The following is a 27,462-nucleotide window of genomic DNA, read 5'->3' on the forward strand; positions in this document are numbered from 1 at the left end:
AGCCTGGGAGCAAATCGTGGCCCTCAGCTTGTTATTAAAACTATACAATATGTGGCCCCACTCATTATTGGTTAATAAAGCTAGATTACTTAGATATTTTGAATTGTAACCTGCGCTGCTTTGGTATGTATCGTGTCACTAGATTCTTGCTAATACGGAGCCCTACAGCAAACTTTGACAGCAAATTCTTTCTCACTAAAAGATGAAAAAGTTGTGTTTGTCTCATTTGACTGGATTTTTTTCCAAATAACCCACATGATGTGAGAAGCAACTGCTGACACAGAAAAGACACTGCTGGACTAGATTAAGGCTGGAGGCTGGAGCACTGTGGGCTGGAGAGGGAAGGAACTGCTGTTGGTAGGGAAGCAAGAGTTATGGAGACTGTGCAACATGTGATGTTTTAGTGCTGGCTGTATGCAGAAGAAAGGAAGACTTTGTTTGAGGAAGAGGATAAGCTGAGAGTGGAACTCTATTAGAGGAGAGTTGTAATGAAAGCCAAATTGACAAGAAAATTGATCATTTTTCGCATCATTTATTTTCTTCACACAACAGGCCTGTATCCCAGGATTTAGGCCAGCAGGCGCAGACTGAGGTGTAATGACCACTGTGAACACAGAGGCAGCAAACCGCCAAACATGCCAAGTCTGCCATAAACCCTTGGAAACCTGGATTAACATCACTTTTCTTGTGCTGCTTTCAGATGCCTTTTACATGTATTGAACTGATCTGATTTTTTTTTTTGGGGGGGGGCAATGAGCAACTTGGCAAGACGTATCACAAATAACAAGAAATTAGTAAATTAAGAAATAATTAAAGCAAAAGCTGGGGAAAATGTCTTGAAAAAAAGAGAAAAAAAGGCTGGAAAAATTATTATAACCATAACTTTATTTATAATGACCATAATTGCATATTCTAAATTATTTTACAGAAATGTAGTAGAATTTTTAAGCACTTTTTTTCAGGAAAATTTTTGCACTAGTTTAATTTAAATTCTTAAGTTGCTTATTGCCTTCTTCCGATATTTTTGAAATAAAGTAAATTAATTTGCTCAGGCTCCAAAGGGTTAAAAGACAACCGAGGGACATGTTGGATTCCGGGACAGCAGGTGGCGACATGCACCTTTAATGTCAGTTTGTGGGCCGCTAGTGAAACCAAAGATGAAGACGTTAGCTTGGCAGCTAGCGTGAAGTTTGACAGTAATGTAATGTCCTCTGTGGACACTGTCTGTTTCCTTGGCTAGAGGACCTGTCAGGATGGAGCCCTTCGTGTTCTCCGTTTAAGATGTTAATAACGCTGTGTTACGTCTATCTGTGGGTGCGCTTTCACAAGTGCTACTCAGTGCTGATCCGCAGCAGTCTGTCCCGGCTCAACAGCAGCAGCTTCAGCTTCAGACGCTGCCCCAGCTCGGCCTCAGTTCCACACACCGCGTCGCCGACCGGACGCCACTCAGCCAGACACCGGCAGTCCAGCCCGGTACCCCCCGAGGACAACGTCTTCCTGCAGCTGGGAGACAAGGCGGTGTATGTCACGGAGCCTCAGGTGAGCTGGCCTTCATGTGGCATGTGTGCAGTGTGTGGTGACCGGACACCTGCCGGGCCTGTCTTTGTTTACATTCTCATTAGCTCCAAAATCTTCACAAGCAGCTCTCCCATCTTTAACTTCAAACTAGCAGTATTACAGTGTACAAATACTCTGTTAACAACACTAAAACTCCTGAATTTAAAACCTCACAGAGGACAAAATACTCAAGTATTAGCGTTTATATGGACTTAAAGGGATAGTTCAGATATTTTGAAGTGGGGTTGAATGAGATACTGAACAATAGTCAGTGTATTACGTACAGTACATGTCAGTAATGACGTCCTCAGTTTGGAGAAGCAGGCTGGAGTCCGACGAGGCAATGAACTGCTGCGGAGGGGTCAGCAACAAAATGTATTTTAGTCACCTAAAAAAGTTCCATCTAAAAAAATCAATATCAGTTTAAGTGTATGCCATACTGAGAGTATTTTCACCTCTTTACCTTAATGTCAGACAGTGATTTCAAAGTGAAAGTGAGGCTGTTATAATGCTCTCTTCAAACCAGTATTCATTGACAAAAACAGTGATTTAACATCTCTCAAAACAGGAACTGCTGGTCTACCGCTGCCTTCATCAGATAGTTTGTTTTTATGATTGTGTAATTTTGGTGTTTAAAGGGTTAGTTTGGATCCCCCAAATTCACACAACTAACTAACTAACTAACTGATGACAGCAGAGCAGCAGTTACTGTGTTCAGCCTACTTAAATTGCTGTGTTTCTCAGTGGAGTCGGTGGCTTTGAGGAGAGCATAGATGGGGAACTGATGGCTTCCCTGTTGAAACAGGGTGTGTGACATTCAGGTAAAGCAGTGAAAATACTCTCTGTATAGCGTACACTTAAAGTGATATTGATATTTTTAGGAGGCTAAAATATGTTTTGCTGCTGACCCCTCCAGAGCAGCACATCGCTGAGCTTCTGTGACGGACTCCAGCCTGCTTTTCCAAACTTGAGGCATGTTGACTGACATCTACTGTGTGTAATCCAGAAAAAGTACCACATTCAAACCCACTTCAAAACCCCTGAACTCCCTTTAAAGTACTCAACTTTGTTGCAAATAAGAAAGCTGAAAAAAAAGGAAACTAAATAAGCAGAGTTCTCCACACTAGAGCCAGGACTCTGCTGTGAGACTAACTTGAGACCTCACTGCTTGAAGACTGAACTTGATTGAGACAAGGCAAAATGTCCAGCAGTTGAGCCTGTCACCCAAAGCCCTGCCATGCACGTGTAACTAACTGATGTCATACTAGGGAAGTCAATGTAAGCTGGACTGCTGTAATGATCTCCTTTCTGGTCTGCCAAAGAATACAATTAATCAGCTGCAACTAATGCAGAATTGTGCAGCATGAGTTCTGACTAAGATGAGAGGGAGAGCAAACTTTACACTGGCTGCCTGTTAGTTTTCACACTGATTTAAAACGTTTTTTATGAGTTTATAAGGTGCTGCATCTCAGAGATGCTTTTGGTTTCTGAACCGGGAAGGCCCCTCAGATCCTTCAAGTCTTCTTTTTTTTAGCTCTTCCACAGAGTAGAAGTAAAACATTTGGTGATTCTGCTTTTAGTCATTATGTTCCACTGGAACAGCCTGCCAGCGGAAGATCTGAGAGGAGCTGGAAACACTGATACTTTAAAACGTAAACTAAAAGCCTTTCTTTTTAGTCTGGCTTTTATGTTGTGTCTTTCTATCACAATTTAATGGTTTATACTTATTATATTTATTAACATCCATTTTTCTTATTTCATTTTTCTTATTTCATTTGTTCTTGTTTTTGTTTCTTGAAATTGTAAAGCACTTTGAATTGCATTCGATTTGTTTGAAAGCCCAGTTAGTAGGGAATGTTCCCACAACATTACTTACAAGTTGCAATAATGTTTTGAACACAACATTTTAATCTAATGTTCAAAGAACCTTTTGAGGATATTAATCATTTTAAAAAATGTAAGGTTAAATGCTGACTAACATGTAACGTTATCACTGCAACATTCTGAGGATGTTCTGGTGATGTTGAGAGGTGACAGATCATAGAATGTTCTTTTATAAAATGTTAGATGAGAAAGGAAGAACCTTTCAGAACATGTTACTGAAGCCTGAGATTACAGACCTTTTTTTAATTTTTATGAAAATGAAATGTAAATTGATATGTTAACCAAAAAAAAAACATTTTCACCATTTTTTGATGTTTATAGAGAATGTTGCCCTAACTTTAAGAATAACATTCTGGGAACTAAAAGAAAACTTGCTGCTGAAAACCTGACTAAAACATTGCACTGGTTGCATTGTACCATTCTCAGAACATTTTCAGAACCAACAATTGCTAGCTGGGTGTTGCTATATAAATAAAATTTGATTGAATGATTGAATGCCAGTGTATGTATAACATAAAAATAAGGACTTTAAACTTTAGCTTGAACCATTAGATCGTAGTTCTTATATGAAATCGGCTGCAACCCAGATGTCATTGTGTGACTGTGTCCTCTAACTCTGCTTCTTGACAGCTGCTTACTGATATGATGTCATCACCTCTGGTCAGAGCATTTAATGACTCTGTCCTGTCAGTAACTACTAATCACTGTGTAACGGCCCTGTAGTGTTTGAGTTACTATTTCCTGTGCTGTCTGTGCTGTCCCCAGGCATGTGATGACCTCAGCAAATGGACCGTGCTGTTGGGGTCCTCTCTGGTTTGTGGTCCACGAATAGAGAATATTTCATTCATCATAGAAGCTACAGGACACACAGTGGGCTACCACTCTCCTCGCACATCGAATAAGAAAGTAGGCACCACACATTGCTTAACCCTTTAACTCCTGGATCCACATCAGTCATCCTGTGCTGCGTTCAGATGCCTTTCACAAGGAATTTAAAGCTCTGAAAATAGCAAATAGCAAGAAAATTAGTAAAAGGTTACAAAAAACTGACCTGAAAAATAGCTGGGGGGTTTATTAGATATTATCAAAAAATAGGGAAAATGTCCAGAATACTAAACTGTAAGTATGATAAATGATATAATGATAATTCTTATCATTTTGGATTTAAAATTATGTTACAGAAAAAAAATGTATATTTATTTCAATTTATTTATTTTATATAGCAATTTCTTAAGGTTATCTTTTTGTCTGTTTTTGTTTATTTTTTACATTACTTTGTTGATTATTTTCTGGTTATTTTCTTGTAGATTTTTAACTTATTTTTGCTGACTTTTTGAGGTCGTTTCTTGCTAAGTTGTTTGTCGCCCTCTTCGCATGGTTTTGAAAGAAACAAGACTATTTGCTCATTTTTCAAAGGCTTAAGATAACAGTCTCTGAACAATCATTCTATTTTAGCAACACTGAGATGGAGCAGACACATTTTTGCCCTGATTTTCCCAACACCTAACTTTATTATTTTTTTTTATTTCCTCAGTGTAGTTCCTATCAGAATAGTCAATTTTGCTTGTATAATTTTTATAAGATAAACTTTGTTTATATGAATTGTATGTAGTGCCATGACATAATGTCTTCACAGTAAAGACACGGTAATACCAGAACGAGTGTGATGGCTGCCGGCTAAGGCGTTTTATTCCTTAAAAATCAGAGTGCTTGTTGTGCTCTCCCGGTAGCCAGACACTTCCAGCCTTTATCAATATTTCAGAATCCACATTTACATTCTCTCTGTATTCTGTGTTCATACAGCATCGCCTGCCTCGTCATTTAAGTCTATAGTTATACTACAGTGCCACCTATGGGTGATATGCCATCAAATTTAGCAGAACTGTTGGACGTTCACATATGAACCCATATTTGGTTACAATTGTGTGATGCATAAGGGCGCTTTACAGCTGACCACATGGTGGTGTTACCATGTTTGCACATGTTTGCACATGCCCAGCGAGAACCTGGGTACCAGCAACAAAAACACACATTAGGAGAGCAGTCAGGAAAGAATTGGGATTATTCATGCTGGGGATCTTGTGTCAGCTCTGGACACACAACAGAGCATGTGTACTGTAAGCGTTTTGTTCAAGTATTCTTTTGGTTTACTGAAAAGTAGCATTTCTTTTCAGTTTTTTTACTTGAAACAAAAACTTCAGGCTAAAAAGAGTTTGTCAATTGTACTTTCGTTATTAGAGGCATAGGAAGAAATTCATACATATTATGTTTGTGCACTTCTAGAGTGTTTTAGGTCCTGGTATTTCCTACAAGCTCTGATTGGGCATGTGTTGATCATCATGAAGCCCTGGTAGCTCAGAGTAACTGGAGGTGCTTCAGCCTGACAGAAAAACATCTTTATTCTCTATATTGTCCCAAGGCATGCTGAGAAACATATCTGTAATTTTGCTGCATTTTGTTGCACTGTCCTGTAGGGCTTTTCTCTTTTTAATTTGCTCCCTCAAAACCTCTATTATTCACTTTTACTGTTTGAATGAATGAATTAATGCCTTTATTATCATTGCATGTTCACATGTTTCTCCTTTGCTGTCCTTTATTTTCCTCACACTGCTTGGCCATGCGTACTCTATGCAGTGAATGAATGTTGTGTTTCTGCCCTGAGTTATTTTTCGTTGTGATTTGCCCATTTCTCTTTGTCTTTTTATTCCTCCATGCTGGTGATAACTGTGGCCTTAGGCTTTATGTTTTCAGGTTGTTTGTCTGTACATCCATCCGCCCCATTCTCATGAACATTATATATCAGGAACGCCTTGAGGTAAATTTTTTAAAATCTGGCACAAACATCCACTCAGAGTCAAAGATGAATTGATTTGATTTTTGTGGTCAAAGATCAATGCCGGGTCACTTTGACCTCATCAGTCTAATTTGTGTAAAGGCAGCACCTCAGTTTTACACAAGTTTTACACAGGCCACAAAGTCATAAATATGTTTTTCGTACATTTTTCCTGTGATTATTACTTCTGCTTACTTTCAGTTAGAGAAACTACTTACATGTCAAATTAGTATTCTCTTTAAGGACATTTAGGATTATATTTAACTTTTTTCTACACTTCATGCAATATAAAGCACAAAACTTTAAATATTTAGCCTCTAGCTTTACTAGCTCATAGCTTCTTAAGGTAATCTAGTTCAGCCTCTAATCCTGCCAGATTTTCAGATCCATCAAGCAGTTTGTCTTATAATAATGTATTTTCAGCAATACATTTTAATTACTTTCAGCTGTCAGCATTAAAGTTCAAGTTCAAGTTAATCTTTATTGTCCAAGCGGGCAATTTATGTTGCAGCATAGTACTTGACATAAAAAGGCACAACAGACACCAGAAAAAACTCAGAACAACAAGCTCAACAGCACTATATCCATTTATACACGTTTTCTCCAGAAAATGCATTTTCTGGTTTTATTTATTATTTGACAGGGACAATGCACAGATTCTTAGCTGCTCTTTTGATAGCCATAAGTTTATTTACACCTGTAGAAACAGAGAATAACATCTCTGTTAAGAAAATAAAATTATACAAAAAACAAAATACAAGGCAGTATATATTAGCTGTACAACATCAACCACAAGGTTTCATGACCATAAGGACACCACAACCACCACCACAAAAACAAGATTCCACGGCACCAAGAAAATCAGGTGTTTGTATTGCCTTGTTTACATTTTACACCCCTGTTGTTGTGATTTCTTATTTGAAAATGGCACTGGTTCTTTAATGTCTCAGTTTAATTTCAGTGCACCTCTGCACTGTTTTCTGTCTGTATAATGTACTACAGTACATTTTCTTGTGTATAAACTGATGCTATTCAGTGATGTGTTTTGTGTGCAGGTGCTGAAGTGGTCTGACTACTGTCTGCCTCTGGCCTGTAGCCCGGGCCAGCCGTTCAGGGCCGTGGCTCAGGCCAGTGTCGATAACTTCAGTCGGCTCGGCGTGGCTTTCATCGAAGATCGCCTTCAGCTGGACAATGGACTTATGCCTTCCAAGATAATCCGTATGTTGCCTTCAGCTACATTTTATATTCATCCTTTTTATATTCAACTGTATTTTCATTCTTACCACCTGATAACACTATACATGTGTAGTCATTATATCTTGCAATGCACTTTTTATCTAATGCGTAATGCATTATGTTCTATTTAATAGATATGGATGGAAGGATAGATAGATAGATAGATACATACATACATACATACATACACTTTATTAATTATTCCTAAATATCCCTTTAGGGATATTAAGGTGTCCAGTATCTCTCAGAATCTGTATTACTGTTATTATAGAATAGAAACAACAAACAATTTTAATTTTCAAATCATCACTTAAAACTTAAGTCTTACTTTATTTTTGATTTTATCTACATTTTAGTTAGACATAGTGACAAACACAGAGTATTATCAAGTGTGCAGTTTTGCTTGTACAGCCCACTCGCATCAATTTTGTGTCCAATAGCAAAAGCAGCTGCAGGCAGTGTATTCAGTGTAAAAGCTCTGACAGACCCAGAGTACACTACCTGCAGCTGCTTTTGCTGTACCTGCGAAACACACAAGGTGAAAAAAAAAGAGAGAGAAATACAGACAGACAGACAGACAGACTGAGAAAAAGAGAGAAATATTAGCAGATTATCCCAAAAAAAGAAGGGGGGAGGAGGCACAAACTATATTAATGGTTGTTATGATTGTTATCATAGATTCAAAATATGGCACAGAATATATAACATATATATATATTTTCAAATTAGCAGTTTTTTCCCCAGTTCATTTTCTTGTTTGTTTTTGTTGTTGCTAATTTTCAGGTAATCCTTTTGTACTTTTTAATTTTTTTCATTTTTTATTTGTTGCTCGTTTTTTGGGCCATTTTTTGTTAAGTTGTTCATTTCCTTCCTCCCATGTTTTTTTAAAAATAAATCAAGCAGAATTGGGTTTGGGTTGGGTTTCAAAAGGTTAACTGAAAAACTTGTGCTAACAGATATTAACAAAATGTGAGTCACCAGATTGCACTCACACTTTTGTACTTTTTTTCATTGTCAAAGCTGTCCTCCTCCAAGACTCCACTCTCAGTGAGCTGTTGCAGAAGCACCGTCCACAGAGCCCAAAGACAGAGACATCATCATGGCTCTGTGGCACCGAGGCTGAGGAGCCTGTCCCTGAGCTGTCAGCTCGTCACCTGTCAGCCGACCACCTGCAGTGTCGTAAAGGCAGCCTTCTCCTCACCCCGGAGGTAAAGAGGAGGTTAGAGGAGCGACGAGGGTCAGAGCCGCTCCGCGGCACCAAGGATTTGGGACCAGTTTGTGACTCGGAGGACAATTCATTGGGGAATCATCACCACATGGAGGGCCATAAACACCATCTCCACCTGTCCAGCTGCCACGAGTGTTTGGAGCTGGAGAACAGCACCATCCTCTCTGTCAAATATGCCTCGGCTGAGAACATTCCAGACCTTCCTGATGATAGCTCAGGAGGGCTGGACAGTGGAGATGAGACTCTGGATGATGTTGAGCATGATGCCAAAGGCTCTTTTGGTCAAAGTAGTGGATTTGACTGTAACAGCAAATCGCCAAATGTTCTGCTGTACACGGGTGGCTGCCAGGAGCGTTTTCAGGCAGTTCATCAGCTTTTATCGGAGTGTTTAAACATGGAAAACAACATCATCTATCCCATCCAGCCACAGCAGGCTCTGAGTGACCCCTGGCTGGACAGCACCAGGCTTTTGGTTCTGGCAGAGGAGGAGCCCCTGACCCCCCAACTTCAGACCCGTTTTCTCACCTATCTGAGCCAGGGAGGCAGAGTGCTGGGGCTGGCCTCCAGCCTGTGCCCAGCGGGTCTCTGTCTGGAGGAGAGGGAGAGGCGACGCGGACAGGTCAGCAGGCTCAGCTTCACCAGGGAGGACAGCACCGAGCTGGAGCTGAGCGTGCTGGCCACTGGGAGGGTCTACATCAGGGATACTCAGGGTGGGGGGGAGGTGGAGCTCTGGGGGGAGCTGAAGGGGGACATCCCTCACCCAAGAGATATGGTTGTTGTCAGGGTAACCCACGGAGGGGATGGCGGAGAGGCTGTCCTTTGTCAGGTAAGGACATATGGCATTATTAAAAGTGATGATTGTAGTGGTTTACAGGCCTGTTTTTCTTTCCTTTTTTTAATTTTTCAAGGTTCAAAGTTGTATTTGTCTCATACACATACAGCTCAGTGGCCACTTAATTAGGTGCACCTGTAAACTCTAATGCAATCCAGCACAACACCTCAGTCATAAATTCTGCCACTATGAAGATGATAATGTTCAGTTGTAACTGACTTTGCCAGAGAAGTATTAATTTAACTGCATTTTTATTATATGGTTGCAATTTGCAGTGGGCACTATATTGTGCAGTGTTTGTTTAGTGTTTTAAATTAGTCTTTCTAAAACTTTTCCACTGTATTATCTGGTCCAGTACAACACCACTACAATCCAAGTTTACTATAGTGCAACCCTAGTTCTAATAGTGCAGGCAGAGCCTTTTTCGGACTCTGTGAGTAATACTCTCCTCCAGTCCCGAGCACACATTTTGTGGGCAACCGATGTGAATGTGCCTACTCAAATACATGTGGAGCCCACAGTGTATAAGGAGGTGTATGACACTGTCAGCTATCCTACACCCTAAGGTAGGGCCCCAAGGTAGAGGGTTCTGCCCGTCTTTATAAAACAAGGGTCACAATATTGTATCCTTGGTTCTGTCTCACAATGGCTCCAACCTCTGCTGAACTCCATGGGCACATTGCGCAGAGCCTGATGAATGAACGTCCTTTTGCAACATAATATCGACCCAGCCACACTGATCCTGACCGGCTGAAGGTCAGCTGTTGCAGCCCAACTACTTGTTTATACAAGGCTGCTGCAGCAGAGAGGTAGCTGGCCCCAGCCAACCCAGGGTCATCAAGGAGCACAGAAACATGTAGGTGTATCATACACGGAGGGGAGTCAGGTGCAATCTGAACTTCCAGCAAGCACAGACCCTGAAAAGGAGCCTGACATGTCTGGCCCCTGACGCTGCCACACTGCGTGGAGAGTATGTGCCATCCACAGTGGGAGGGTCCTGGTCCGCCTTCTTGTAGGCTCAGAGGATGCACTCACAAAGCCATCCTGCATGGAGTTTCTTGGGATGGGCCTCACCTGGCACACCATCACCAAAGCAAAAACAGCTGTTCAGTCTGTTTGATAGGGGCTATGCACTCAAAATGAAATGTCAATACACTGTTGAGTAAATGTAATTTTGCCTCCCTGTCTCCATCATGAGGTGGAAGACAAAAAAAAACATCTAACTGTAGAACTGTTGACCTGAAAGAAGTCCTTGAGTTCTTGGAGACCAACGTAAAGATTTGGTCAGAGAATAGCTCCACTGCTGTCACCATGAGGTAGCAAGAAGCTGGGGCACAATGGCAGTCTCAGCATTCTGTCCATCCATTATGTTAACAAGGTTGCGTCACAGCTCCCCTTAAAACTTGGTCAGGGGACGAGCAGCCAGTTGTGGAGTGGCAGCTAAACACATGTGATATCCTGTCTCAGCCCTTTCTGCCGCCACACCCAGCATGAATTGGGGCAGGCCAATGGGAGACAACATAGAATGGGACAATTTGGTGAAGTACCACAACGTATCACTGCTGATGGACAAAAGGGCTAAGCCAATAGTAAGGGCCCTGAAAGCAACACTGCCAGCTGCCTCATAAACAAAGCAGCAGCTGATATTGTGTCTCTGTGTTGAGTCGGTTCAGTTCTTGGAGATCTACGAGGGAGAAATAGACATGTTTCTTTCTATTATGTTAATCACCTGTATCAGGTGTCTTCTGACAACATATACTCAGTGTACAGTACTCATGACTGGGCACAGCTTCTTTAACTCCTCCCATCTCCGGTGTGAAGGAAAAACAGACACTTGAGTCAGCCAGCCGTTGAGCGACTGCTAAAGTGCTGTGATATTCTGTCTGGGTCCTCGCTGCAGACAGATATTCCATAAATGGAAGAGTGGTCCTTGGGAGGCCTGTTGGCTCAGCACTATTTGGGTAGGCACATCCCTGTTGGCAAGCTACATTTGTGCAGATTTCATTGGGCAAATACGTGCTCGTGATTGGAGGAGAGTATTACCCATAGAGTCCAGTTGGGGGCAAAGCTTGTGTGAGAAACAGCTAAAGACCTCAGTTCTGAACATAATTATTTAAAACATCCCGTTTGATGTTTGACTGCAGATCTCAGCCTGTAGAACGTGCCCTTATTCCTCCAAGTACTGAGCTGCAAGCAGCAATATGCCTCAACCCATGCTTTGTGGTCTGTGGATTGGATGACATTCTCCTGAGGGATAATGTTGTAGGCCAGTGTCGCTGTGCCACATCTCACCACTCCCACAGACTCGCTGAAGTTGTCAGAGGTGGATTGGAGCATGTCCTGGTCAGTGACACTCACTGTGTCCTGCAGGCTCTGATTGGGCAGTCAAATGTCTGACCTCTGTCATCACCATCTGTTGTTTTATAATTCAGTATGAGGAGGTGATGATAGCGTGTTCTGAGTAGCTTGTAACCCTCTATGACTAGAGAATAGTTGTCCCAAGTCCTTCCACTCTGATGGGACATGTAATGTGTGTTCGATGTTCAGTTGAACTTTTTGAGAGATTTGCATTGCTAAAATCTCCTGACAAGAACAGCATCCAGGTATGAAGGAGCTCATTTATAATTGTTGCATACGCACTAAACAAGCCCTGAAAGAAGCATACGCACCTGTACAGAGACTCTGACCCATGCATATGACAATTTTGAAAACCGGATATTGACAAAGCAGATGGTGAGGTGGTAAAGTGAAGCCAGATTGTAAAAATGAATTGTGAGAGGAATCAATATACATGCAATGATGCTTAATACACAGTAAATGCACTTCACATGACAGGGTACTTATAGATCCACTCAGTCATCAATATTAGGTCCAGCAGTGTTATTTGTGCTTAAGCTAATGAGCCAAAGCTATGCCACACCTTTCAATTATAAAAATCTTGAGCCAAGTTCAAATCTCAGATTTTGCTCAATATTTTGTAACTATATTTATCTCCCTATCACAATGCCTCACCCCTGCAGCGCAGAGGAGAGAGCCGGACTGTAAGCTGCTGGTGCTTGTTGCTAGCTGTGAAGCTTACAGCAGCTGTTGAAATGTACGCATCAATTAGCATTAGATAATTTTAGAACAGAGCGTCAATAGTTTATAGTAATATCTTCTAACACTGTGCATATATTAGCTTGAAAGTTTTCATAGTTTATGTTGTAAAATGACTGCGGCGAACACTAACATGCACTCACAGAGCTACTCACAACATGACTGTACTTGAATAAAGACATTGTGCTCACCTGTTAAACTTCCGTCTTCAGATGATGTCACTGGGTGGGGGTTACCACTGATTGTTGTGATCATTTTTGTGAGGTAGGACCACTGATCAGCAGGCTCAATTCTATGCATCAGCATTTATGAGGTGCTTTGCATTGACCATTTCTGGTTGAATGTGGGCGTGCAGAGGGATATGAGGTTTGCATGTGTGTAAAACACCGGTGAAGTTGAATTGCTATTTATAAAAGGACATTGCTTACTACCAGGCCCTGGTCAGGAGCTGGCAGAGAACACCATTAAAGGAACACTTCACCCACAAAATGATCATTTGTAAATCAGTAAGTCATGCCATGTTACCTTGTATTTGTGTTACCTCATATGCCTCTGTGGAAGTCGGTGAAGATATTGATTCATTGATTGACTGGGGACCGCCTCTACCAACAGCAAAACTATATCAAGAAATTTGTTTACAAACTCTCACACAACTCGTGCAGAATAATCCAAGTCTCATCTATCCAGTCTTATGCTCAGTACCTACCAAGCACCAAATTTTACTAACATACCACAGGATTGGAGTCTGGCTTTGAAAAGAGCAGAGAAAAGTTTCACAAAAGTTTTACAAAAATGCTACATTGATGATGATACATTGATACATTTTGTAGGTGAAGTGTTCCTTGGAGCTCTATCTATCCTGCATTGATAAGTTTGTCATACAAAACAATAATCTGGTGCCCATCTGAGCATTGGAACATTTCCTACTAAAATAATTTCTTCTTTCACTGCTGAACTGCAGTGGCGAGATTGTACCACATATAGGACACTTGTACTAAATTCTGTAACTTTATGAGTTGCACACTTGATTTGGCTTACTCTGCTGAAGTATTATTAGCTTTAGTTAAACTCTGGAATCCATTTTGCACAAAAAGCGGGCTGTGTTTTTTTTTTAAATTTCCATTAATATCACATTAGGTTAGGAGCAGTTTAAACAGGAGAAATGATGAAAGCAAGTAGGAATCGTTTCAGTGTGACTCCCGCCATGTGCACCTGTAGGATAAATATAACAAATTTGTCTCTGTAATGAGTTAATGTCTCAAAGCTTGTTGGACATGCTATATGTTCCCTGTTTGCAGGTCCACCTGGAGATTGCTCCCGGCTCCCAGAACTTGACGTCAGACTGTTTCGATGAATTAAAGGTCAGCAACAAACTGCGATATGAGGTCTTGACAGAGATCCTCACCTCTCTGGGCTTCAGATGTGAGCAAAACCAGACTCCAGCCCTGAGCCCAGTCCACCTACTGGCTACCTCCCAGGTAAGACCCACTCTGCTCCTCTGTCACTACTTTGAACATGAGCTCACGGGTCTCACAAAAAAGTACAAGGTAGATTTATTAGTCATTTTTTTTAAAACATGGTTTGGAAAAAAGTGAAATGAAAATTGGTCCCTAAATCATGCTATATCTTTTGGAGTGTGAAACCAGCGTTGAGCTTGTCAATGTTGTCAGCTGGAATGATATTGACATCAGATTTGTCTGTGAAAGTTTGTTTACACATGTTCAAACTAACAGACCATTATTCCCTGCAAAAGCAAGTACAACGACTTAAGCAGGAGTTACTGAATTAGACTTTTCCGATGTGTTGATGCTCTCTCATTGATTCCAAGAAGAATAGAAAAAAACCAAAACATTCATCCATCCATTCCGTAGACTGTATATAAAGATGGACGATGCATCCCTATTTACCCTGACTATGCTTTAGGGAAGCCAATATATCCTGGATACGGCCTCTGCCATCTTGTGTTAGTGACATCATTTGGAGCAGGAGTCTGCACAGCAGTGATCTCCACGATGGTTGAGTTCCCACCAAAACATTCATCCAAAGAAATGTGAGCAGCACCATTGAACGCAAGCGCATGGATTGGCACACACAGCTGTCACTCATGGCGGAAAATCCTATTTTTGTAGAACTGAATAACTCATTAAAACTGAACTTAAAAAAATAATCACATGAACAAATATCAGGGTGATGAGAACTACTTTCACTGACAGAAACCTTTGGGAAAAAATTTATTTGGCGTGTACTTTGAGTTTTTAGTTTGGGCTACGTCTGCCCACTAACTTGGATGGGCGGGCTTTTTGACTTATACTGCTGCCAGCCACGGGGGGCGATAGAGATGTTTAAGCTTCACTTTGGGGGAACTGGCATGTCATTCATGTTTATATACAGTCTATGGCTCATTCAGTCATTTATTCGGTCATTCATCCATTCATGCACACACACACACACACACACACACACACACACACACACACACACACACACACACACACACATACACACACACACACACGCAAACACAGTGAGCACCAGATTGCTTTTATTAAAGTTAATTATATGAGCGTCAGCACAGATATCCTGCATACAACACATGTGGAAACAATTTGGCTCCCTAAATATATGCAAATATATGAGCATATATGCAGCAGGCTTCCAGCAGCTCTGTGTACAGAGGGCCAATACAAATGTGAGGGCAGTGAATCAGTCTTTGATCAGCCATCACTGTGACTGACCGCAGCCAGTGCTCAACAGTTTGGGTACCTCACAGTTTGATTTTTGGAAAACATTGAAGTCCAGGTCCAAGCGGCAGGCTAATTAATGAAAAGCTCAAAGAATATTTTTGGATGGATTGAATAAAAAAAGCCATTTCAAGTGTGTTGGTTTAATTTATATCTAATCTGAATTCATATTTTCATAGTTAGAGTAGCCAAAAATAGTAGTCCCTCTGAAGCCGCACAGGCAGCAACCACAGAAAGGGCACAGCACGGAGAGGTTTATGAGGAATAGCGTGGGGCTCATCATGTCCAGTTTGTGTTCAGAGGTCAATTACCTTGTTAAAAGTTGTCGAAATTAAACCTAATCCTCCCTCACTGAAGAATCAAAGATCTGCCAATATGTTAATGTTTTCAGTTCTAAAGCGAAACAGCTGTACACACGATGTACTCTTCCGTAAAGTCCTTTTTTTCAGTGTTTGTGCACTGGAGGCTTCAAGTTTTTCATACTGGACCACAACTGGCTCCTAAACTAATTGTGATGAATGTTGCTGGCACGCACGGGTGCTGTAAGGTCATGTGTTATTTGTAATACAGTAATGTTATTTAATTTCATTTAGACAGAGACAGTGCACAATAAAACATGAAGAAAACATAAAACAATGAGAGATACGTTGTATCAGGTTTTAGCAAAACTGCTATTTTTTTCTGCCCGTAGTCCCTGGGCAGGTAGGTGGAATAAATACATTAATGACAGAATTTGATTAAATAAAGTACAAAAAATCCCTTAATAAAATTTTACAAACATTATTAGCCCCTTATCCAACTCTGCCTAATCATGAATTATCTCAGATTTGTGCAAAATTGCAGCTATGAAATTATCAGGGCACAGTTATTCCCACATCCTCAATTAATCCCCTCATCCCCCCAACATTCACAAATATGTGCAAAATAAAAATTAGATATGTACAATGCTGTACAATCCCAAATCCTGAACCCCTGAGCACACTACACAAATATTTGCTGGTTTGCTGTGACAGTATCCATTGTTTAATCAATGGACATGAAAAGGTTTGAAACTTGGTGCATGTTATATTAGTTATTTTGGAAGAGTATTTCACTGATTTATGACTACAAAAGAAAAGGATGTTTTCCCTAATGACTGAGAAACTGAGATATATGGTGTGTACACAAATACTGTACATTTATCATTCTGCACGAGGACAGTCCAACTGAAACAATAACACACAAAACATTTTCTCAAAAATGCATTGTTACAGTGCATTAGCAGGATGCACCGTCATGCCCAGCTGGCCTAAGATATACACTACATGCTTGCAGTAGTAAAACCACTAGATGGAGTAAGAGCTCCAGGCTGCTAAAAGCTCGAATCAGTGATCTGAGTTATTCCTTAAAAGCAGCTTCCTTCCACTGGCTGTTGTCTGTACAGTAATGTGTCCTGTTTGGGCACAGAGCCCAGGCCTCAATTAAAAAAAACAAAATACTGTTACATTTATGTTTGAAGGGGGCGCACAAAAGATGGTAGAGCGGGCGCCCTATGTGTCATGTACATATCATCCTTTTCCCTCTCCCTCTCACACTAAAAGCTGTCCTATTAAAACAAAGGCAAAAAGCCAAAAATAATTTTCAAAAATGCAATATGGGTAATACTAGCAGTAACATTGTAGTTGCATTTTTTTCTTTTCATTGTTGAATATTTGAATTGCTGTGTGACCTTTGACCCTGCTGCCCAAGCCACATCCCCCCAGTTCCCAACAAAAAGCAGGCTGATTGAAATTTGGGGCTGCAGAATTGTTTCCAGATTGTTGTGTGGGTTGAGGAGGAGAGCTGGTAGCTGTGTACCTCAACCTGTCTGCAGCTCTGAGAGGACTCCCATGCATTGCTTCCAGTAGCTTTTACTCGGTCCTGAAGTTGCCATGTTTCTGTTGTCTGTTGACTTTTTGGTTTTGAGTGTTCTTTTGTATGAGAGTGGAGATTGGCATCAGTGCTTGTTTGCATCGCTCACTCTGAGCAGGTTTGAAGTGCTTCTCCTTACTAATAAGGATTTTACAGATTCCTTTCCATTTATTCATAAATAAAAAAAGTGATTTATAAAAAGTACAATTCTCACCAGGTCTTTGAAATCAGTATCAAATCAAGTATTTTGAGCCCAGAGATCTCTGAAAATCTCTGCTGCTTTTGACTTATATAATTCGTAACTTGATGTCTGTGGGTTTTGGACTGTTGTCAGATTTAGGGGGATTTAGTAACATCTAGTGGTGAGGATTGCAAATTTTACCCAGCTGAAACTGGTTAGAATTCCTTCATTTTTATTTATTTATTAATTTTACGTTTATTGAATTAGGACAGTGCACATTAATCAACAAATCAGCAGTAAGCTTCAATGTAAATATGCTGGCCTTAGTGCACTCGCTAAATTTCATCTGTAGTCCTAAGGCAGGTACCATAAAAAAACAGCTACACAGACATCTCATAGAACATTCCACAGGACATCACACAAATTGTTCACAGACAATACATCACAAATGGACACATTACATTAAAACAGTGTTCATTGTTCAGGGGGTTTTTACAGGGAGCTGAATTATCCACAGAGGTCTCCTCCTCTCCAAGAGAAATGGACCAGGCGATTAAAATCAGTAAAAACACTGATTAAAGTGGTTTCATGTAACAAATCATGTTTCTCCGATGCTGTTCAGCATGTCGAAGATTGGCTGCTAGCCTAGCTCCTGCTAAAGTGAGTTCACCTTTTGTCTCTGATAGCTTACGATCCACATGTACAGAAGTTTTGATACTGGGAACCAGATAAAGCTCTCCAAAACAAAAAGGACCAAACAACATTAAAGAATTAGTGTTTTCTAATGCTCTCATTGCTGAGGGGCTGCTGACTGCGGTGACTGATGCAAAATGCAAAAGTCTCTATCCAGAGCCAGTGTTTGGTTTGTCTGTTCTGGGCTACTGTAGAAACATGGCGGTGTAGAGGAGGACCTGCTTCCTGTGTATATATAAACAGCTCTTTCTAATGGAGTGTTCACACTGAAGGCAATGCAAGTGTTTCCGTCTTACTGTTTTCATGTTACCTTCTTGGTTCACTCTGCTTCATGGCACAGAGCCTCTGTGTTTACATCCAGCTTTCTGTTGTGTTTCACTGCAAACCATGTTAGCCATTAGCTGGCTCTCTTAGCCAACGTAAGCACAACCATGGCTACTGAGGGCGAATTTTCAAAGTTGCAAAATGCTCCAATAATACTCAAGCAACTATATAGTAGCAAGTAACACTACGCAAAATGTTTTTATCAGGTTTGGTGTGAACACAGCATAAGGTAACAAAAACACAACATTTCTTATTTTCAGGTGATTATACACTTAAGAAAACAAACGTATTATATTTGGTTTCTGACAATATATCGGCCTAAGGCCTACACACTGAAGCTTTAAAGTGGTGCAGGGCCAGGGTAACATCATGCCACCACCACAGCTGTAAGCTGAACCACTTTGCCGTAGTGGGTCTGGTAGCAGGACTCTTTGCAGGTGATGAAAACTATAATGCATTCAGTGTGCTGGTGATGAGAGCGGCTGACTTCCATCACTGCTCAGTGGGTGTTCCTGTTCTCTGCCATGAGGTGGTAAAGCACCATTTCCCTCTGTCTGGAAATAAAGTGGGCTGTTGAGTTGAATAGAATCAGGACTGGAATGGATTAGCCAAAGCCCTTTGTTATTTTTACTATTATAGGATTCATTCAGAAGGCTCATGCAGAGGCTTTTTGTGTGTCAAAGCTTGTTGGAGTAGATAAATGTTATTCTCTTAAGTTACAGTTAGCAGTAGACAGTAAAATGTGCTAAAAGCTGGGAGCATAAAACGGTAAAAACACAATCAGCAGCAGCACGCAGTAAAGCAGCACTTGGTCTATGTGAAAAGAAAGTAGAATGCTTGTACCAGGTCTTGACTAAATGACACTACTATGCCTGTGAAGTGTTTTCATGAACTAAAACTAGAAAACAGTGTTCATGGTTTCTTGGACTAAGACAAGTCTGAAATATTGAGTTTATGTCAAGTAAAGATTGACCAAAACTAAGGAGGATGAAGTTGATTAAATTCATTGGTGGACAAAGTGCACAACTCTATTAGTTGAAGTAAAGCAAGTCCTGGGCAGATATTACTCCAATACAAGTGGAAGTTTCTGAGTCATTATATTTCTTTAGTGAGTGTATTGGAGATTTCTTTTAAAAAACACAAGTATCCAATATTCTTTTTTTCTCTTCTGAGTTTTAGTGCATTATTTTATATTGTAACAGTAGGACCTGTAGAATGAAAAGCCCCCCCCACAGACACAGACACACACACAGACACGCACACAACAGAGTTTCATAATGTAGTGAGTCAAAAGTACAAAGTTTGTCTTTTAAATGTATTGGAAAACTGAACCTAAGTACAATATTTAAGTAAATGTACTGTGTTACTGTTCACCACTGACTAAATGTGACTGAAATCCCTACAGACTTTAAAAGAATAGATGTGATACATCATGAGCACCAAACATGAGGAGATAAACTGTATAACTGGAAACATACTCTGGGTTTGTCACATTGTTAAGAGATATCAACTTTCAAATCCCATAAGAAGTGGGATTTCCACTCGACACAACACTCAGACTTACAGAGATGTTTGACTCTGGGACTAGTCTGACATGCTCAACCAGTCCTGTGACAGGCTTTGGTTAGACGTGTGTCTCATCTGAAATGCGTGTATGATCCATCTGTGAAATGTATCAGACTCTGTGCAAATCATATCCTGTTCTGTCTGGTGAGGATGACTTCATGTTAATGTCAAAGCCAATTAAATGAAATCAACTTGTATGTGAAGTCACATTATTATATCATATACATACAATTACAGACAGTGAGAGAATCAAGTCAAATCTAATAACAAAATAATACATTTCACCATAAAGGGACAGAGTAAACATGGAGACATGTTTTTGCATGTGTCAGGAGAGAAACCTGATTAACAGGAAGTGAGTGGAGCACAGCAGACTGGGACTGCTGCCTAATTACACCATGTCATTGATTAGTCACACACTCACTAATTAACTCATTCAGCACGTTTATTTCAAATGGAAAATCCATCAAATACATTGCAATTCTTCTTGAACATTGGATTGTGAATATAAAAAAACTTGGAATGACAGATGGTGGCTGATATGAAAACCCAGTTAAATATGTGTCTGTGCTTGCTGCAGTTTGAGAAGATACAGGTTTGTTTGGCTGAGTAATGCCAATAATAGTAATGCCCTTCACATTACTGTACACCGAATGCTGAGCTGGTGTAAGCAAACAGATCCTTCTTTAATTTTATGCAGACAACAGAAACAACATTTTGCTTTGTCTATAAACATGAAAGAATGAGTCTGTTGACTCTGTGTTTCTGCTTGTCAACAGATGCCATGTGAAACCACAAACCGAAAGAATTATATGTGTACCCAAAGCTTGACATATCATATTTCTCCATGTTGTCCAAGTACTATTAAAGAGAAACTAAACCCGCAAACCACTGTTCACTTTAAAAAAAACAATACATATTGGTAATTAGTAGTGTTGTTGATTGATTTAGGTCCACATCTTGACTTTTGAGAGCAAAGAAATTGAACATATATCGTACATATTGTGTAATAAATATTTGTAGTGAATGGTTTAAATTGGGCTACTGCAATTGAATGTTGCTATTGGCTGATCTTGTGGCAGCGTTTCATCACCAACCAGTCTCCCACGTACAGCTGGTGACTGCACTCCTTTTGTCCAGGGTTGCCTCTCCAATCTCATGCAGGTGAATATTTGTTTCATATCAAGTTTGTTTACAGTCATTGAAGCCAGCTTTGATTTATGAACATTTATGTTAAATTCAACTTGAAGAGACAGGTGTATAACTGTATAGTTTTAAAGCAGATTGATGTTTCATATAGTCTTTAACTTTAGACCAGTGAAGTCCATACATGATTCTGACAAAGTTATGGGTAATTTGGCTCAACGGTTTCTGAGCAGCTCAAAAATGAGATTTTGAGAAAACTGAAAAAATCTGACATTTTTAGTGAACAGCAAAGACGCAAATTAACTGATTAATAAAAATTGTGAAAGAATTTTGACTCCAAAGGCCTGTGTCCACATAGAAAATGAAAGCAGTGGCAGGGTGCTGGGGAGAGCTTCATCCTATTGTGTCATAAGAGAGCGCCTTTTCAAATGACCTGCTGTGCTTAGGTTTCAGGTTTCTTAGGTTGCTTAGACAGCAACATTTTGACAGTGGTATAAGCAAGAGAGTTAATGCAACACTACATTAACAGAGGGCTGACTACACACTAAACAACAAGCTTACAACGGTGCAGTGATGAAAGCTCAACACTCACCAGCTACATTCAGTGTTTGCCAGTGATGACATCACAAGGACCTTTCTAAAAAGTTCTGAGATTTGGAGCTTAAAGTGCTTGAAACGGCTGCACTAAACAGCTGGAGCGCTCCTGAACAAAGATGCCGGGTTTCCCACACATTCGTTCATTTGTGACGGGCCGCAACAAACAGAACATCTGCTGCCACAAATAGATTTTTGGAGCTGGACTGTTCATTAGGAGCTACTGGAATATATATACAGTTTGGTTATTTATAGTGCACTTGGGGTGCAGCAGAACATCAGGTGCATTGAAAGCGAAACTTAACCGTTCACTGTGCTGGGTGTAAAACATTGTTTTCACTTACAAACAGCTGCTTCTGTATTCTGCTCCAGTGTGTGATTATACACTGCAGCACAGCGTCCTGCAATCAAAAGAGGCATGACGGGTGTGAAGTTTACCACACCAACATCAGCGACCCCCTCACACACACTGTCAGTATTCTGTGGGAAATGCTGCACTTTTATGTAAATTTTAATACAAAAGCAATTCCAAAATTTCTTAAGAGGCTGTCAGGTGGTGTATCCAGTAAGAATATCTGAGTGTGGAAATGGCTGTAGACTTGGTGTCTATAAAGAAACGGCCACAATCTTTTATATCAAAGAAATAATCCATGGTGTTGTTGTCCCTTTCTCGTCCTCACAGGAGGCCAAGGCCAGCTTCCTCAACTGGCTGCAGACTCGTGCAGATCAAAGTGGCCTCCTCACACTGTCCAAGGCCTCCCTCAGAATGGTGTCCTGCTCTGAGCTCCAGGATGGTACTCTGCTGCCTGAAGGCTCTCTGGCCCTGGTCACCAATGCTTCAGAGTCCCAGAGCTGGGCGCACTTCAGTATGGAGACCTACAGCAAGAACCTGAACACCAGCCTGCTGGGGCGCACCGTGCTGTACGCTGAGGTCGTCACGTCCACCATGGACCTGCTGCAAGGGTAACACATGTTCCTCTGAGCCTGCTTAATGTCTGACATGTTCGCTGATGCTGGCTGCAGTGTGCTTTCACACACAAACATGTTGCTTTGTGACCAAAAAGACGTGCTGCAGTGTGCACAGGCAGCTGCAAACTCACACAGCACCTGCCACCTCTCTGCAGCAAGTCAAATAAACCAGTTCAGCTTACTTGTATTAGTTATACTCGATGGGTTAGAGCCCCAGAAATCCAGATGATATATTTGCATCTTGTGAGCACGAGAAAGCAAATCACATCTTAGCCATGTTGTTTGGGCAAGACCAGCTCACAGTTTCTCAGTGGCTCACATTCATAGGGTGATTATGACCTAACTGGATTTTTGTGTTTGAAATGTATAACTGTTAGCTGTAATTGTTGCATTGGTTGTCATCAGGGAGGGTCAACACGGATAATAATTCAGGCGGGGAATCTAGTGTCTGCCTCCACTGAGCTCTCGCAAAAGACCAAGAACTGTTGCTGTTTTTTTTGAAGGATTGTTTCTGTTTACTGGTTATGTCAGGAACATATCTTTTAGTCTAATTTCTATACCAAAACAGATTAAAAATACATCCAAAATAGTTGGCAAGTGTCTTCAGCTTCAGAGGCAGAGAGGTAAAAATCAGGCGGTGTGGCTGACGGTCTACAGGTCTGAAGCTTGTTTTGAGATGGTTAACTGTGGTGGTTGCATTGGCTCCTCTGCTGCCGATTGCTCTGCTCCCTGTTGGTGTGCATTGGTTAGGTACACACACTTGGTTAGGTGACAGAAAACACAGAAAAGTCTTGAACACTGCGCAAAAATGAAACCAGTGGATATAAACTACGTAAATAACATAAATAAAATCTTTTGTGTTTTTCACGGGGGTTGGGGGATCCCGTTGGTAGAAGAAACAGTAGCAATAACAACTGGGGTTGTTCTACCGCAAATATGTCAACATATGAATGCTGCATGACATGAATGCATAGAGAAATAGGAGCGAGTGAATCATTGTCATTTAGAAATGAAATTGCTTAGATTTATAAGTCAAGATTATGATGTTTTGTAGCCCTAATAAAACTATCACCAGCACCTCAGCCATTACCACCAGACAGATAAATGAGGAGTGGCACTAAAACACACTTAAAATCCATCAATAAACCCATGCAGTAAATGTAGAATATGCACAGCATTGATGTTTGACATTAAAGGCTGTGACCTCGACAATACTAATTCCCTCTTGGAGAAGGTTGACTTGGAGCATACAGGTGGATGCTGGGGTGGTGGAGCTTTTTAATCGATATATCAACAGCAGCAGTGATGGTGGCAGCTGTATTAGCAAACAACAGTGTAGGTGTTGTGAGTGTGTGTGTGTGTGTGTGTGTGTGTGTGTGTGTGTGTGTGTGTGTGTGTGTGTGTGTGTGTGTGTGTGTGTGTGTGTGTGTGTGTGTGTGTGTGGTGAAGGTGCCAATGTTCACCTGAGCTGTATGGCAGCAGGCTGCAGCTAAAGCAGAGCACTACACCAGCACCTTCACCACACCCTCGTCATTAAAAAGGTGTGTTGGATATACAGTATGTTGAATGAGAAGACAGACAGTGCTCACCCACTAATGGAATAATGCAAGCACTGTAACACCTGCCAATATAATAACAGCCCACAAACGTAATAAACCACAATGTAATACATATCTGCAGTTTTTAATGTAATAATTCCACAAACGTAATAAATTAAGATAATGATATAATTTACTTACACACCTGCCAATGGGTTTGAGTCAGTTCATAAGAAAATATCAGGGGTTTGGGCAGAGCGGGTTGAAAAAGTAAATAAACAAACAACAATGACCACAAAGATCATTTTTCATTTTCATATAACATCTGTGGGAAGTTATTGCAATTTAGAAAAGTAAAGATTTTCACCTTCCCACAATCATAACAAATCCCTGCAAATGTAATAGTTGTAAAATTTGCAGGAAATTATGTACTGCAACTGCTATTATGTTATGATATGATATTATGTTTTTGGGATTATTATATTAAAAGCTGCAGATTTGTATTACGTTACGTATGTGGGCTGGTGTTACGTTGGTGGGTGTTACAAGCACCTCTTTTGCAAGAGATAAAAATAAAGTTGACACCAGCCCAGTGAAGGAAAGAAATGATAAATCCATACAGCAGAATATCCTACAATAAATCTAGCATTTTTCATGTATTTGTCTGTGTGTGTGTGTGTGTGTGTGTGTGTGTGTGTGTGTGTGTGTGTGTGTGTGTGTGTGTGCGCATGCACACACTGGGGTTGGAGGGTAGACAGGCTGGAACTAATTTAGAGCCTAAGTGACCTCACTGCTGCAAAGGCAAGTTGCACCTAATAGACTTCTTTGTCTGCGTCCACACGTGAGTAAAAGTGGCTGTTGAGCGGGTCGATCGGGCAGCAGGTGGGAGCAATTAAAACTGTCATAAAGTTTGAAAAATGGATTGTGGAGCAGGACTGGGCTGATTGGAACAGACAGTGTTGTCATTAAGGTTATACAGAAACTAATGCAGGGTGAATGAGCAGGCCATAGAACCCCAAACCTGTTGCTACAGTTTGATTTCACTGCTAATGTTTGAGTTTCCAGATGTCCCTATGGAGCAGCCTTGATTAATGTTATTATTAAGGAATGTCTGTTTTATTTCTGCAAGCATTTGTGTTTATTAAGTATTCAGTATGATATGGAGTTTTTTCTGAGAAAGTCAACATTTTTGGTGGAACTGAATGTTTTAAATGGTTTGAGAGGACTGGCAGTGGGAGTTGATGGAGAGAGCTGCAGTGAGTTTCTGATGAGTGTCCACTGATGCTTTGCTATCACACCATGTGGTGGTAAGCCGTTAGTGTTGTTTGTGTATCAGTGTGGCTACACTAACCACATTCTATCAAAGAAATGTTTTTGTTGGACAATACTCACTGCAATGAGGGCCATAATGTACCAGTTCGACAGTTCAACTTAATTTTAAGTCTAAGTCACTTGAATTGATTCAAGCTTGAGCATGGAGAATACAGAACCTGCATCTTTCTGAATTTGACCAATACTAGGGACCAACATCAGAATATGTCAGTCTATGCTGTAGGGCTGCTCAATTATGGCAAAAATAATAATCCTGATTATTTTGAATGATATTGAGATTTCGGCTTTGAGAACATCATGCATTTATTGAACATTACCTGGTGGTGTTTGTTTTTTAGCACTGGATGTCTTTTCACTTTAAATATAATTGAACTGAAAAACAGTGAAATAATTGAGAATAAATAAAAGTGAAATGTATTTTAGATATATTTAAAACAAAAATATACACTATGTATAAAATAATTAATACAATGATTATAACCAACTGTGTTGCAATGCACTGCCACAACTTACTGCAGACTACGAAACGTACAGTATATTACATATGGAAATGTTATTCAACAAGATAACTTATAAAAACAGTAGGCACATAGTCCCAAACACCCTCACCAGGCACCCCAAGATCTGCCTCCAGTAAATTGTGAAACATTTTCAGCCAGAAACAGCACTCTGTTTACATGATGGGCTTCAGAGATGAGCACAGGCAGGTAGCAGACAATATTTCCACCTATATCAGGGAGCCTCTCTGAAGAGTCACTTATGGCGACAATACAAAGATATTCCTTTGCCAGGTTTTAAGGGCCTATGTGTTTGCCCTGCTGTGAAAAGGTCAATTTTGACTTTTTTTTTTAAAAAAAAAAAATAGTCTCTTGCAAGTCCCCAGTCATTTTGGATGTGCAGTCTAACTTCTCAGCAGCAGCTTTTGGCCCGCTTTTAAGAGTTGCAGAGATACTCTGTTTAGGCTGGTCAGCAGTGAAAAGTCAGGACTGGAAGATGTAAAAGTGTGATACTTTGATTATGTCTGTCCCAGCTTGAGACACAATAGGTCTTTACAATGTTTCTCATTTGTCATACAAATATTTATAATGAGTTCTGTAATGTACTGTATATATGTAATCCTTATAATTCGGTTTAAAATTATGATTTTATCTGCCAAAAATTTGAAAGAAATTGGTGTTCAACCAACCTGGAAGAGTCCCGTTTAGTCTGTCTGGATAGTCTTAAAATGTATAAGAAGGCCCTCTACCATGCCAGAGCAAACTATTGCTCATCATTAATTGAGGAAAATATAAACAATCCCAGGTTTATTTTCAACACTGTAGCCAGGCTGACTCAGAGTCACAGCTCCACAGAGCCTTGTGTTCCTTCGGCCCAAAGCAGTGATGACTTTATGAGTTTCTTTAACAATAAAATTATAACTATTCGAGATAAAATCCATTACCTCTTGCCCTTAACTGACCTGACCCTGGACACAGGTAGCTTGGATATGGCAGCAAGGCCTGGAATTTATTTGGACTGTTTTTCCCCCATTGACCTTCGCCGACTGTCTACCTTGATTTCTGCATCTAAGCCATCAACATGCCTGTTAGACCCCATCCCAACTAGGCTACATAAGGAAGCGTTTCCCTTATTAGACAATTCTTATTAGATATAATCAATGTGTCTTTATTAATGGGTGATGTAGCACAGTCTTTTAAAGTAACTGTCATTAAACCTCTTCTAAAGAAGCCCACTCTCGATCCTGAGATTTTAGCTAACTATAGACCGATATCTAATCTACCTTTTATTTCTAAAATCCTTGAGAAAGTGGTTGCTCATCAAC

The 27,462-nt window shown here is 40.4% G+C and overlaps 1 protein-coding gene across 3 annotated transcripts in view; it reads left to right on the forward strand.

Annotated features, from left to right (window-relative positions):
* Nucleotides 1-1,107: 1,107 nt before the first annotated feature.
* Nucleotides 1,108-27,462, forward strand: part of hlcs (holocarboxylase synthetase (biotin-(proprionyl-CoA-carboxylase (ATP-hydrolysing)) ligase)) — a 48,029-nt gene continuing 21,674 nt past the window's right edge. Inside the window, exons 1-6 of one of the 3 annotated variants that reach the window (XM_088088176.1) lie at nt 1,108-1,539; nt 4,207-4,347; nt 7,330-7,492; nt 8,531-9,564; nt 13,965-14,144; nt 22,484-22,764. In XM_088088176.1, coding sequence (XP_087944302.1) covers nt 1,282-1,539; nt 4,207-4,347; nt 7,330-7,492; nt 8,531-9,564; nt 13,965-14,144; nt 22,484-22,764 — 2,057 coding nt within the window. In that variant the 5' untranslated portion in view covers nt 1,108-1,281. The remainder of the gene's footprint in view (nt 1,540-4,206; nt 4,348-7,329; nt 7,493-8,530; nt 9,565-13,964; nt 14,145-22,483; nt 22,765-27,462) is intronic. The other 2 variants (XM_042499079.2, XM_042499080.2) reach the window with 2 other exon arrangements.

Source organism: Plectropomus leopardus, chromosome 15 (genome assembly GCF_026936395.1).
Source record: "Plectropomus leopardus strain MGB_pleo_1.0 chromosome 15, ASM2693639v1, whole genome shotgun sequence".
Lineage (NCBI taxonomy): Eukaryota > Metazoa > Chordata > Actinopteri > Perciformes > Serranidae > Plectropomus > Plectropomus leopardus.